Genomic DNA, 11,824 nt, shown 5'->3' with positions numbered 1-11,824 from the left:
TTCCCAGTTAACCTCAGCCACCCAGTGGAACCCAGGGGCTCCTTTATTTTTTATAACAGTCACACTGCAGGCTGTGCTGTTCCAGCCCACTCTGTGCTAGGAAAGTAAACAAAAAACGCTGGTTCTCTAGAAAAAAGCTCAAACATTTTAGTTAAAAAGCAGGAAAAAGTGAATACAAGCCTTACCTCTGCTTCTGGGGGCAAAGAGAGCAACACACAGGCTTAAATTTTCATTGCCCTGCAGTTTCAACAGTTGAATCAAACAATTCCACGTGTTCTCAGAGATGTTTTATTTCCAACATACCCAAAAGTACAGCTCTACCAGGACCCACAGACACGGTCACTGGAGGACAGTTGTTGTTACAGCGCTCTGTGGTGGGCTCTTACAGGCGGTTTGGGGGTTTTGGCTGAGAAAAATGAGGATCTCAGTGTGTAAAACCAAAGCCAGCTGCAAGGGAGAGAATGTAAGTGCTTGCTAAAAAAAATTAATTAATGCCCATTTAACTTACGTGTAACTGAAAGCTTGGAAGTGGGTGTTGGTGTCACTAAAAGCCAGCAAACGTGACTTGACTCCAATTTCACCTTCCAAGAGAGAAATAATCAGATGTAAGGAGCATCACAAAGGTGTTGGAGGAATATTAAAGCTAATTGCATGCAGGAATCTTTGACAGCTGCTGTCAGTTAAGTCTCTACCTTGCATTAATTGCTCACAGTACAAACATTTGGGATATTAAAGCAGTGTGAGCTCGTAAAATGCCTTTTGAGATGAGGGATTCCCTGCATGGAGCAGGGCTGGCCTCAGCCCCAGCAGCTTCTCAGCCCAGTGTGGTGGACAGCTGGGCTCACCAATTCCTCCTGGGAATTGCAAGTGGATTATGGCATTTTCAAAATCTTTAGATAATAAACCAAACTGGAATTAGAAATTGTTACTCGAAGTTCCTGAAAGGGAGCGGCCAGAACCGAGCTGGCTGAGCAGAGGAACACGGCCGCAGCTCAGTCACTCAGGATTCCCTGGTGCCAGTCGGGAATTCTCTTCCCAACAGCGAGTCCAGGAGCTGAGGAACGGCAGAGCTGCTGAGGAGCCTCGTGGGAGAGCCCCCGGTGCCGGCTCACGGCGCGGCCCCGGCCCCGCTGCTGCTGCTCCTGCCGAGCTGCAGCCGGCCCGGTGCCCCGGGGGCTCAGCCCTTCTCTCTCCTTCAGCGGGGAAAAGCCCTTTTCACACCGGAGAGGCAGCAAAAATTGGCTCAGGACTGTGCCCTGAACGACGGCTGAGGCCATCCGACATCCATCCTCACGCCCCGTGTTTGCCCTTCCCAGCCCTGGGACGGGCCCCAGGGACTGGGGCAAACCTGGAGAGCTTGCTGAGAATGAAGGTTTCCCGTCTGGCCACATTTAACTGAATGTGGCACAGCACTCCCCTCCCAGCCGTGAGACGTGGCACCGGCTCTGAGGTAGGTGTTGTGTTTGCATACGGAGTATCTGGAACGGGGAGAGCCCCGAGCTCCTGGGAGCCGGTTCTTCAGGAGCAGCTCGTTCCCTGCACACAGTCCGAGCTCCTTGGCCTCGCTGCAGAGCAGCTGCTGGGGAGGGAGCAGGGAGGGCTTTGCTGCATCACTGTCAGCACCCAAAATGAGGCCATTTCCCAAGGCTCTGGCTTAGGAGATTTTGGAGGATCTAGAACCCCTCCCAGACTCAGCTCACTGTGAAGAAAACTGTGGGTTTGTTTTCTAAAGCACACTGATGTCATTTGAGGGGGAAAAAGGTGATGTAGAAGAATTCTGTGTCTCTGGTCTCTGCAGTTCACAAGGTCAGGTTTAAAAAGGTGTTGCTCCCTTTCTCCTGTTAACATTCAGGAGAAAAAGGGAAAAAAGATTGGATTATTTAAATTGGTTTCAAAGTAAATTGTCAGGTGGAATAACCCAGGCAGCCCTGCCAAGGAGAGGTCACAAGCTGCTTCACAGACCTGTGCCACAATCTCTTATGGGCAGAGTGGTACTGCCAGGGAACAAGGGGAAAAACTGGGATTGGGATATCCCCAGAGCCAGGAACACTCTGTGGAAGCAGCCCTTCACCTCACCCTTCAGAGACCTGCCAGAGGCCAAATTCCAGGTGCTTCCCTGACAAAAGTTAAACACCCAAAACTTCTGATGGGCAGAAAAAAGCATGTCCCACATTTTAAAATAAAATCTAAAAAAAAAGTCCAAGGCAAAGGAAGAGATTCTTACCCAGAGCAAACCCAGGGAACAGGAATGTTGCCACTGTAGGACGTGAGCAACCACGAGAGAAAGGAAGGTAAAATCCTGAAACAGCACAGGGGGGACAGGGCTGGGTTTGCTCCTGGGGCTTTGGGAGTCTGAAACTGTTTCTAGAATCAGATTTTATTCTGGGTCAAGGATTTTCCATGAGGGATACACACATGCACTTTTGCTTCCAGAATTCCTGACCTTCCAGAGGAAAGGTGGTATTTGTCCCTCTTTATCAGACTCCAGTTACGCTGAAATGCCAGAGACAGAAGTTTCATTTGTCTGGGAGAAACATTCAAGTCTATGGAACAACTGAGAACTGGGAATCAGAACTTCCCTGAGCTCTACATAACCAAGGTACCTGTTCACAGGGAGAGATGCAAGGTGGAGAGTGATTCCCTTGGCTCCAATCCTTAAAAAACCCCACCAAACAACTCAAAACCGTATCAAGTTTTGCCTCCCATTGTCCCAAATATTTTGGCTCTTTCCTCCTTTGGCAGAGCCTGGTGCTTCAAAACCAGTGATAAAAAAAGCAGGGTGGGAAGGAACAACTTCACAGATTCCTGAATAAAAACCTGGTGAGTATTTGACACCTGTTCTCATTCTGTTGCCAGCTGGACAAGAACATGGATAACTTTGCTCCCCAACCTGACTAGAGGAACAATCAGATTAGGGACAAACATGGCATTTTTGGTGTGTGGGAAGAGAGTGCATCTTCATGACAACTCCTGAACTCAATCCCTGTTTCTTAATCCTAAAAAACAGTCCAAAAAAAGCACTGGACTGTCACCTTTCCTTGCAAGGAAGGTGACACAGCCCTTACCCCAGTGCAGCCCTTTTGCAGGAACATCAGCGATCCCAAAGATCGGCACCCAAGCAGAAAGATTGCTTGGGATTGAAGACAAGCAGTTATTCCTTTCTTAAACAAAATTCATCCCATTAAAAAAAGGTGACTTTTAATAAATAGTAATTTCTGACATTATAAATAAGTTAAAAAACAATTTAAAATAAGCTAGTATAGAATAAATAGGCTTCAGTAAGTGCTTACATACATACATGCCTCTCTGAAAGGTTTCAAGTGAGCTCATGTTTAAAAGAAGCAAGTCTGTAATACTGCCAGAAAATCTTGTGCCTTCAGGAAATCAAATATTGCTTTTCTTAGCCCTTTAGAACTGGACTCAGTTCCCATTCACTCAGGAATGGGACAGACCTACTCATTATTGCTGTAAACCTGAGTAAAAAAGAAACAATAGTTTGGAAGATGCCACTTGCTGCAGGCAGATTCAACGCCTGGAATTTCTAAAAAAACCATTTTGACTTTGTTTCTCAGCAGGGTTAAAAAAATCCAACACATTTCCCAGAGCATCCTGCCAGACCAGAAGAGGTTTTTGGTTTGACCTGGAAGTGATTTCTGAACCGTCCTACCCATACCCAGGTGTTGGCAGTTCCCTCCTTGCCCCTGGAATGCCCACTTGACTGTCCAGTGTGGAACCAGTACCCCGTGGGCACCCAGGAAATTCCCTTCCTTTTGCTACCCAGGAATTATCTAAAGGTCCAACAGGTAAGGCAACATCAGCCTCCTCTGCGGGAAAAGGACCGATGGGAAGAGCCCTTTGGAGCGGAGTGGAACGGATTCCTGCAAACTCACAGGCACCCAAAATCCACAGGTGGTGAAGGAGACTACTGAGAGGCAGGCAGCTGGCCCAAACCTCCTAAACCTGCCCTTGGAATTTCAGTTTTTGTGGCTGAAGCAGCTCCCAGAGGCCTCTGTGTGTCCAATTGACTGCCCCACGGCTCAGCCCTGGAGCTCTTTGGTTTGGGGCTGGAGCAGCCCCGGGGGGTCTCCCCCTGCTGCTGTAGCCTTGGCTCTGCTATCTGGAAAGGTGGGAGCTGCTCTGGGACTGGCTGGAAGATGTGGTGACTCCACTCAGCTGGGAAAAGCCGCTGTTGCAAGATTCCAGGCTCGACATGGATCCCCTAGGATGGGACAGAGCAGATGTGCTGTTAGGAAGGCAGCAATTAAGGGATAACTGTTCCTCTCACAGATCAGCTCTCTAACACTTGCAGAGTAATTTTTGTCTCATTTCCCACTTGCTCTCTAAGAATCTCTGTGTCATGATGAAATATTCATCAGTCATTTTTTCCCAGTTACAGATATTATTCCTTGCCTCTGACTACTGTTCTGGGGAAGGGGACACAGCTGGAGCCTCTGGGAGCTGCCCCTGAGGAGAAAAGAAAGCTCCACAGCTCTCCAAATGCAGCCTTGTGAACCCAAGGACTCCAGGCTGCTGAACACCAGAGTCCCAACTCCAGCAGCTCCAGCTCCTCCTGCCAAAAGCAGGCTGGGCTCAGGAAGAGCCCCAAGGAACACATCTGCATGACTGGAGTGAGGCATTTCTGCTGCTCTGACCCCACAGGACCTGGCCAGGTCACACCTCAAGCTCAGCACCTTCAGGTCTGTTCTGCCCAATGCTTCCTCCAGCTCTAGGGAAAGGTCAAGGACTTGCAGAGAGTTCAGATTAACAGGAGTTTGGGAAGTGCTTTCAGCACTGAAGGAGGAGGCCAGGCACACCCTGACTCTTCACCTGTTCAGAAGTGCTCGTCCTTCTCAAGTGCCAAACAAAATTATCTGGGAAATAGCCCAGCTGGTATATAAATTACTCCAAAAGCAGCTTCTCAAAATATTCCCAACTAAGATAAAAACCCTCCTGAGTCAAAAACCTCCTGCTCTTCAGGCAGCTGCAAACAAGACCCAAAGCACAAAGGCCACTGGTGGACACAGAGTCAAGGGAACTTTTAAGTATCTACAGCACCAGGGGAGATTGGCTGCACAAAAATGCCACCAATGCCACCAGTTTTGTGTCCATCCACTTGTCAGTGAAACACAGCCCCTGTGGGGTCTCTGATACCCAAATGTTTAACTCACACTCAGTGCAACTCGTAGTGAACCCCTTGTAAATGCCCTACCTGAAGTCCTTGGAGGCCAGCACCTCGTAGTAGTAGATGAGCTTGCACCTGTGGCTGGAGCCCTGCAGGGAGGCCAGGACATCGTCCACACGGGGGAGGCTGGAGCTGGAGCAGGGCAGGGGCCCGTGCATCCTCCACTGCAGGATGTAAAAGCCAGGCCAGCGTGTGACATGGGACCCCTGCAGAGAGGGAGGGACAGCAGGTGACCACGGGTGTCTTGGGGAATGGCTGCATGGCCCAGCACAGGTGTCATTCACCTGTTCCACCTGCCTGAGACACAGCCCTGTAGTACCAGTGGGGGGGGGGAAGAAAAGCTTGTTTAGCTTATTTTCCATTAGATTTTTAGCTTGGAGTCTCTTTCCAATGACTCCCTCTAAATTAGGATTCCCCACTTTCGCAGGGAAACCAGAAAATGATCACAGAATGGTTTGGGTGGGAATGGACCTTAAAGCTCAGCCCATTCCCACCCCCTTCCACTGTCCCAGGTTGCTCCAAGCCCCAATGTCCAACCTGGCCTTGGACACTGCCAGGGATCCAGGGGCAGCCACAGCTGCTCTGGGCACCCTGTGCCAGGGCCTGCCCACCCTCCCAGGGAACAATTCCTTCCCAATATCCCATCCAGCCCTGCCCTCTGGCACTGGGAAGCCATTCCCTGTGTCCTGTCCCTCCATCCCTTGTCCCCAGTCCCTCTGCAGCTCTCCTGGAGCCGCTTTAGGCCCTGCAAGGGGCTCTGAGGTGTCCCTGGAGCCTTCCCTTCTCCAGGTGAGCACCCCCAGCTCTCCCAGCCTGGCTCCAGAGCAGAGGGGCTCCAGCCCTTGGGGCATCTCCGTGGCCTCCCCTGGACTCTCTCCAGCAGCTCCACGTCCCTCTGCTGTTGGATCCCAGGGCTGGAGGCAGCTCTGCAGGTGGGGTCTCACCTGAGGGGGCAGAACCCTCCTCCCCAGCTGCTGGGAATGGCCACAGCCCCCATTTCCAGCAGTACCTCATTTCCCACGCCATCAGTTCCCTCCCTACCACCTGATTACTTTGGAGTTTGTAGGACTCTAAACCCATGCCAGAACCCAAACCCCTCTGACCTGGATGCTCTCTCCTTCCCTGCAGACCAGAGGGGACTCCACCCGGCTGTAATCCACCCCCAGCACCCAGGTCTTGTCGATGAGCTGCACATTGTCCCCTGCAGTAGACGGGCTTGGTGACGCAGCTTCTTTGTGACTTGGCTCAGGAGCTCGTTTGGAGTGAAAGAGGCTGAAAACCACGTCTCCCTTCAGGATGTCAAAGTCCCAGGTGATAACAGATTCCCCTTCCAGGATCTCCACAAGTATCTAAGAAGGGACCAGAACAAGGCCCTTGCAGGGTCAGGTGCTCAGATGGCAGCAGTGTGTTCCTCCCCACTCTGGGGCAAACACACTTGGCCCCTCAATCCTTCAGCTGGCTGATGGTCTTGATTCCTGAGGGGGACACACACCAACTCCCATTCCCAGCCCTACCACACCCACTCAGGTGTTTTCACCTTCTCTCCCCATATCAGAGTTGTTCGTAAATGAGTTACTTGTTCTAGGAAAACCTCAGTGGAACTGAGGCACAAAGCAGGACACAGCAAAGAGCTAAATCAGTCACTCCCCATCAGAGAGGCCAGAGGGCTGATCTGGCACTTAATTGCTCCTCTTTGGGACATTCTGTTTCCTGGTGACTCCCATCTGGCAGTTCCCAGCACACACCTTCCTTTATCAACCCCATCACTGTCCCAGCTACGAATGGGAGCTGAACTGTCAGAGGGGAAACTGAGGGGCCTTTATTTCCCCCAGGAGGAGGAGGAAGAGACTGGACCTTACAGAAGATCAGGCCATAGTAGAGATAAGAGACACTGCTGCTCAAACTGCTGTTCTTAACTCCCACACTTCCAGCTGATCCTGTCCAGGAACAGCAGCTGCTGCCAAGCCCTCTCCTGCTCCCTCTGTGGGAACCCTTGGCTGCTCCAGTGAGCCCCAGCAGAGGGGACACATCACTGTCCCAGCCCAGCAGCTCCTGCAGCCCAGGGAAGCTCTGCTCTGTACCTCGTGGGGGGCTCCTTTGAGGACACTTGCAGAGTGGTAGATGGTTTCTGTCCACAGCCGGATGTGATCCGAGTTCTCCGGTTCGTCCTCGGTTTGATAAAGGGACTTGGGGACGAGCCCCCCTTCTGGGACAGTGCACTGCAATGGTCACACAGACAAACAGGAGAGGTCAGGATGTCCCAGCAGTGAACCAGGAACACTTGCTGGCTGTCAGACACGGGCTGAGCCCTCAGCTGAGCCAGGATTGCACAGTGGCTCTGAGTTCACTGGAACTACCAGGGTTTGTCTGAGCTCCCTGTAGAGAGCTGCCCTCTGGCCCTGCTCCAGGATCCCCAGGGCAGCACCACCACTGCAGGGCAGCCTCCTGTGCCCAAATGAACTGCCCCGTGCCCAGAGCAGGGGGATCCTGGCCAGCACAGAGGCTCAACACCTCTCAGAAGGCAGTGGAAGGCCAAGGTGGTGAGGAAGAGGGAATCACTTCCAGATTCCACCTGCACAAGAGGAAAGAAAACTCACCATGCAGTCTCCTCCCAGGAAGTCTGGGATCACGTCCTTGTCCACGTAGTCCACCAGCCCTCCTGAGCCCTGGTAGTTATTACCACTGTAGATGAGGAACTTCTGCCGTGTGTTCTCATTGATAAAGGGACTGACCTGAAAGACAAAGGGCACAGAAGACACGGCTGTCACTGAGGGCAGCTGGAGACACTGTCTGAGCCATCTCACCACGATGCTTTGGGCTCTAGCCTGGAAGGTCTCAGCAGAGTGCAGCTCTGAGGCATTTCCCAAAGAAAGGGATAACAAATGGAAAGTGTTCTCTCTCTCTGTATCATCATCTCACAGCACTTTCTGCTTCATGTACAGGAAAGCCTACAGTCACTGCCTCACCTATAAACCTCACAAGAAATGTAACAACCACTTTCTCACATTGCCAGAGCAGCCAGCAGGCACCAGGCAGAACCAGATTTATTATTTACTACTTACTACCCTTCAGTGCCCTACAGCCTGAGACTAAAAGATACCTGTCCTTTCCCATCTATACGAAAACCCACCAAGTTTGGGTGGAATGGGGTGGGATTCAGGTTTCTCATCCTGTCCTGGTGGATGGCAGTCACTAGAACCCCGTGAGCTACAGGAACCCCACAGCCTGGCTCTGCTCTGGCCTCTTCAGGAGCTCACCACAAGCTGCCTGGAGTTTCTCCCTCCCTGCCTCTGCTGATGTAGCTCTTTGTGAACCTGCACAAGTGCCAGTGATCCTGCAGAGCCCAGGTTTCACCCACCAGGGTCCAGAGCACAGGGAAGACCCGTGGTGCTCTCACAATCAGGAGCCTTCCCAGGGTCTCGGGGTAGTTGTCCTCCACCACCTCAATGATCCTGAGCAGGGCCTTCACCCCAGGCCGCCAGAGATGCCTCATATTGAGCCCTTCCAAGTCCACCAGGCAAGTCCAGGATCTAAAATAAACAGGCAGGAAAAGAGCTGTCAGAACTTTGGAATGTGGTGGCTGCTCAGTTTAGGATCCACAGTAACCCCACAGCTGGGGGGGGATCCAGGGAAGCCAACAAGGGACACCAGCAGTTCCAATAAAAAGCACATCTCCACTCAGGCAGCAGACACCCAAATCCAGGTGAGCTCCAGGTAACACAGACACCCAACCCCAAGGGCAAGAACATCTGTAACTCTGGAAGAGGGTGAAGGTATGCAGGCCTATTGCTAAAAATAATGTAAAAATGCATTTTAAATGAAGGTGGAATCTGGCAGACAGGCTCCTGTATTTAAATAAAAACCCTGAATTTCAAAGATGTGGATTAAAATCACCAAGACAGGAAGATGAAATTAATCCGAGATGGGATATGAAAATGATATAAGGAAGGATCAATGCTTGCTTTCCAATGAAACTGCAGGATTTGTCTGCATTTCAGTCTAACAAATAAATTTATATATGTCTGTGGTCCCCATAGAGCCCGTAACACACACTGCTGTCCGCACTGTAACCCCAAGGACATCACCCCAAACCACAGCAGCATCCTTCACCGTGGCAGGGAAAGTCTGCAAGCATTCAGGAAAACCAATTATACTGACGTGATGGGGCGGCCAAAGATGTTGGTGTTTTCCTCACATCTCTTCTGTCCTTCCTCGTTAATGGACAGAACCTGGAATCAAAGCCAGCACAGACAGGGATTAGACCGAGCATGGCCAAGGAACCACGATGGCCTGGAGATCTTATTTTAAAAAAATACAGATAGCAGAGGGCAGGGCTGGATGGGATATTGGGAAGGAATTGTTCCCTGGGAGGGTGGGCAGGCCCTGGCACAGGGTGCCCAGAGCAGCTGTGGCTGCCCCTGGATCCCTGGCAGTGCCCAAGGCCAGGCTGGACATTGGGGCTTGGAGCAGCCTGGGATAGTGGAAGGTGTCCCTGCCATGGCAGGGGGTGGGACTTGGTTACTTTTAAGGTTCCTTCCAACCCAAACCATTCCAGGATTCCTGATGCCCCATGACAAGACTTCCAAACACCCCGATGGGAACAGGTGGCACACGAAGGCACAGCTCACGTGTCGCAGCAGGGACTCCTCTCCCAGGGCCTTCACCAAACCCTTGGTGTCCATCTGGCCAAGGCGGAGGATGTAGAGCGGCCGCCCATCTTCAAAACAAAGGGTTTCGAGAGGGGAGCACTTTAGTCCCCCAGGCATCACTCTCATACCATATTCAAAAGCCACATTAAATATTTGAAAGGATAAAAATCACTGCCAAAAGCAACCTTTTCAGAGAAATTGCTTTGCACTGACTGATCTGCCAGATGTGTGCAGAGGAAATACAATTACAGGGAAGCAGAGTGGCTGCTCACAGGCATTGAACTGCTTTGTTAACTTTTCAAATGTCCATACAGCTCTCTTCAACATCCCGGCTCACTGGTGTGGTGCCAGAACCAGCCTGTGCCAGGGGCAGCTCCTCACCTTTGTCCTGGTAGTGCCACCCCCCGGTGTAGTACTCCTCCAGCAGGGCCGGGGGTCTCCAGGACTGCAGGATGAAATCCACCTGGTACTGCTTGCGCCAGGACAGCGACTGGCACAGCATCTCCCGTGCCTTGTCGATGTTGAAGTCACGGGCGCGCAGGAACCGCAGGATGTGCTCATCCTTGGGGATCTGCAAGAAGAGAAAGTCCCAGCATCAGGACTGGAATGTTCCATTTGGCCTGCAGACGAGGCTGCACACTCTACACCATTTTTTAATCTCTTAAAACTAAGACAGCAAACATTAAACTCCCACTCTGCCTCCCTCGCTAACCCAGCTGGAAGCAGCAGAGGGTGCCAGGAGCACAAAAGAAGTGACCGAGTCACTGCCTGTGGGAAGCCCTTCCCCAGTGCAATTCCCAGGAGCCCCAGCAAACCCCGGGCTGGCTGACGTTTCCCTTGGCTGGTGATCCACAAGGAGCACCAAAATACCGTGTGAAAGTCAGGGAGCTGCAAGTTCACCTGCCCAGGGCAAAGCAGCACAGGATGGCAACAGGTAACAAACACAGGTAACACATGAACCACACCAGGCATTGGAGGGGAATCACAGCTCTGCAGCCTGAATGATGCCACCAGGACCAATTCCAGCTCTTGTGCAGGCCCTGCTGCTGCTGTTTGAACAGGAAAGCTGCTGAGTGCTTCCAAAGGCTTCCCTGCTCCACCACACCACAGTAACTCTTGGTCCAAATCAACCAAAACTACAACACACTCTCTCCCGATCACTCATGCCAGCACTGTCAGTAATTCTAACATCACAGGCACAAAAGCTTTCCAAAGCAAGTCTGCAGAATGGCTTCTTCCAACCTCCTTCCACATCTGCCCTGTCCTCTTTAGCTGAGGAATCAAAGAAAACTTGCCAGGAATGCCAAGCAGCAGGAATTAACAATGACCCTGGCAGATTCCACAGAAGTGCCAAATCTGCCTAAGAGCCTGTCAGCTGCAAATCCAACTGGATTAAAGCTGCACGTGCTGCTGGATTCCCAGCCCCTCACTCTAATTTCCCCAAAAGTGCTTGGCCTCATTCTCTACAAGTTTCCATTAAAAATTCCAGCTCTGTGGAGCAGGGATTCTCTCCTCCAGAGCATCCATACTCTGCTAGCACAACCCGAGCACTCCCAGCCCTGCTGGGACACAAACCCCCATGTCCAGGAGTCAAAGCTCCTTTGTTTGTCCAAAGCCATGCTCAGGGAATCAGAAAGCTGGGAAGAAAGCAAGGCTGGCAGCTATGTCAGGAGGGAGCAATCTCGGATCCACAAGCAAGAGATGGTCAGAACTGACTCACCTAAAGAAGGGGCAGAGTTCAGGCAGCCTAAACCAAGCCTAAAGCACCTGAGGAGCAGGGGGGAGATTGATACTGGTTCTAACACTGCATCTGTACATCCTGGAAAGGAGAGGGTAGCCATCCCAAAGAGGATCCCAGGAGTATTTAGAGGAACTCTGTATCACAGCAAGTTTAAAAGCCAGCAGAGTTTTCATCAGATAATTCAGGTTTGTGTTCCTGCTGCTCAGAGGCAGCTGTCACTCATCAGACCCAGCCCAGACACCCACAGCAGCC

The 11,824-nt window shown here is 51.5% G+C and overlaps 1 protein-coding gene across 6 annotated transcripts in view; it reads right to left on the bottom strand.

Annotated features, from left to right (window-relative positions):
- Nucleotides 1-265: 265 nt before the first annotated feature.
- SEC14L5 (SEC14 like lipid binding 5) overlaps nucleotides 266-11,824 on the bottom strand; it is a 39,873-nt gene continuing 28,314 nt past the window's right edge. For all 6 annotated transcript variants that reach the window (XM_039560063.1, XM_039560067.1, XM_039560064.1 and 3 more), the window contains 9 exons: nucleotides 10,213-10,402; nucleotides 9,811-9,899; nucleotides 9,341-9,411; nucleotides 8,541-8,712; nucleotides 7,780-7,914; nucleotides 7,264-7,401; nucleotides 6,286-6,531; nucleotides 5,210-5,388; nucleotides 266-4,219 (listed from right to left, as the gene is read on the bottom strand). In XM_039560063.1, coding sequence (XP_039415997.1) covers nucleotides 4,114-4,219; nucleotides 5,210-5,388; nucleotides 6,286-6,531; nucleotides 7,264-7,401; nucleotides 7,780-7,914; nucleotides 8,541-8,712; nucleotides 9,341-9,411; nucleotides 9,811-9,899; nucleotides 10,213-10,402 — 1,326 coding nt within the window. In that variant the 3' untranslated portion in view covers nucleotides 266-4,113. The remainder of the gene's footprint in view (nucleotides 4,220-5,209; nucleotides 5,389-6,285; nucleotides 6,532-7,263; nucleotides 7,402-7,779; nucleotides 7,915-8,540; nucleotides 8,713-9,340; nucleotides 9,412-9,810; nucleotides 9,900-10,212; nucleotides 10,403-11,824) is intronic.

Source organism: Corvus cornix, chromosome 14 (genome assembly GCF_000738735.6).
Source record: "Corvus cornix cornix isolate S_Up_H32 chromosome 14, ASM73873v5, whole genome shotgun sequence".
NCBI classification, from domain to species: Eukaryota; Metazoa; Chordata; class Aves; order Passeriformes; family Corvidae; genus Corvus; species Corvus cornix.
Note: the sequence above shows the minus strand (reverse complement) of the source record. Positions and strands in the feature narration are given on the sequence as shown.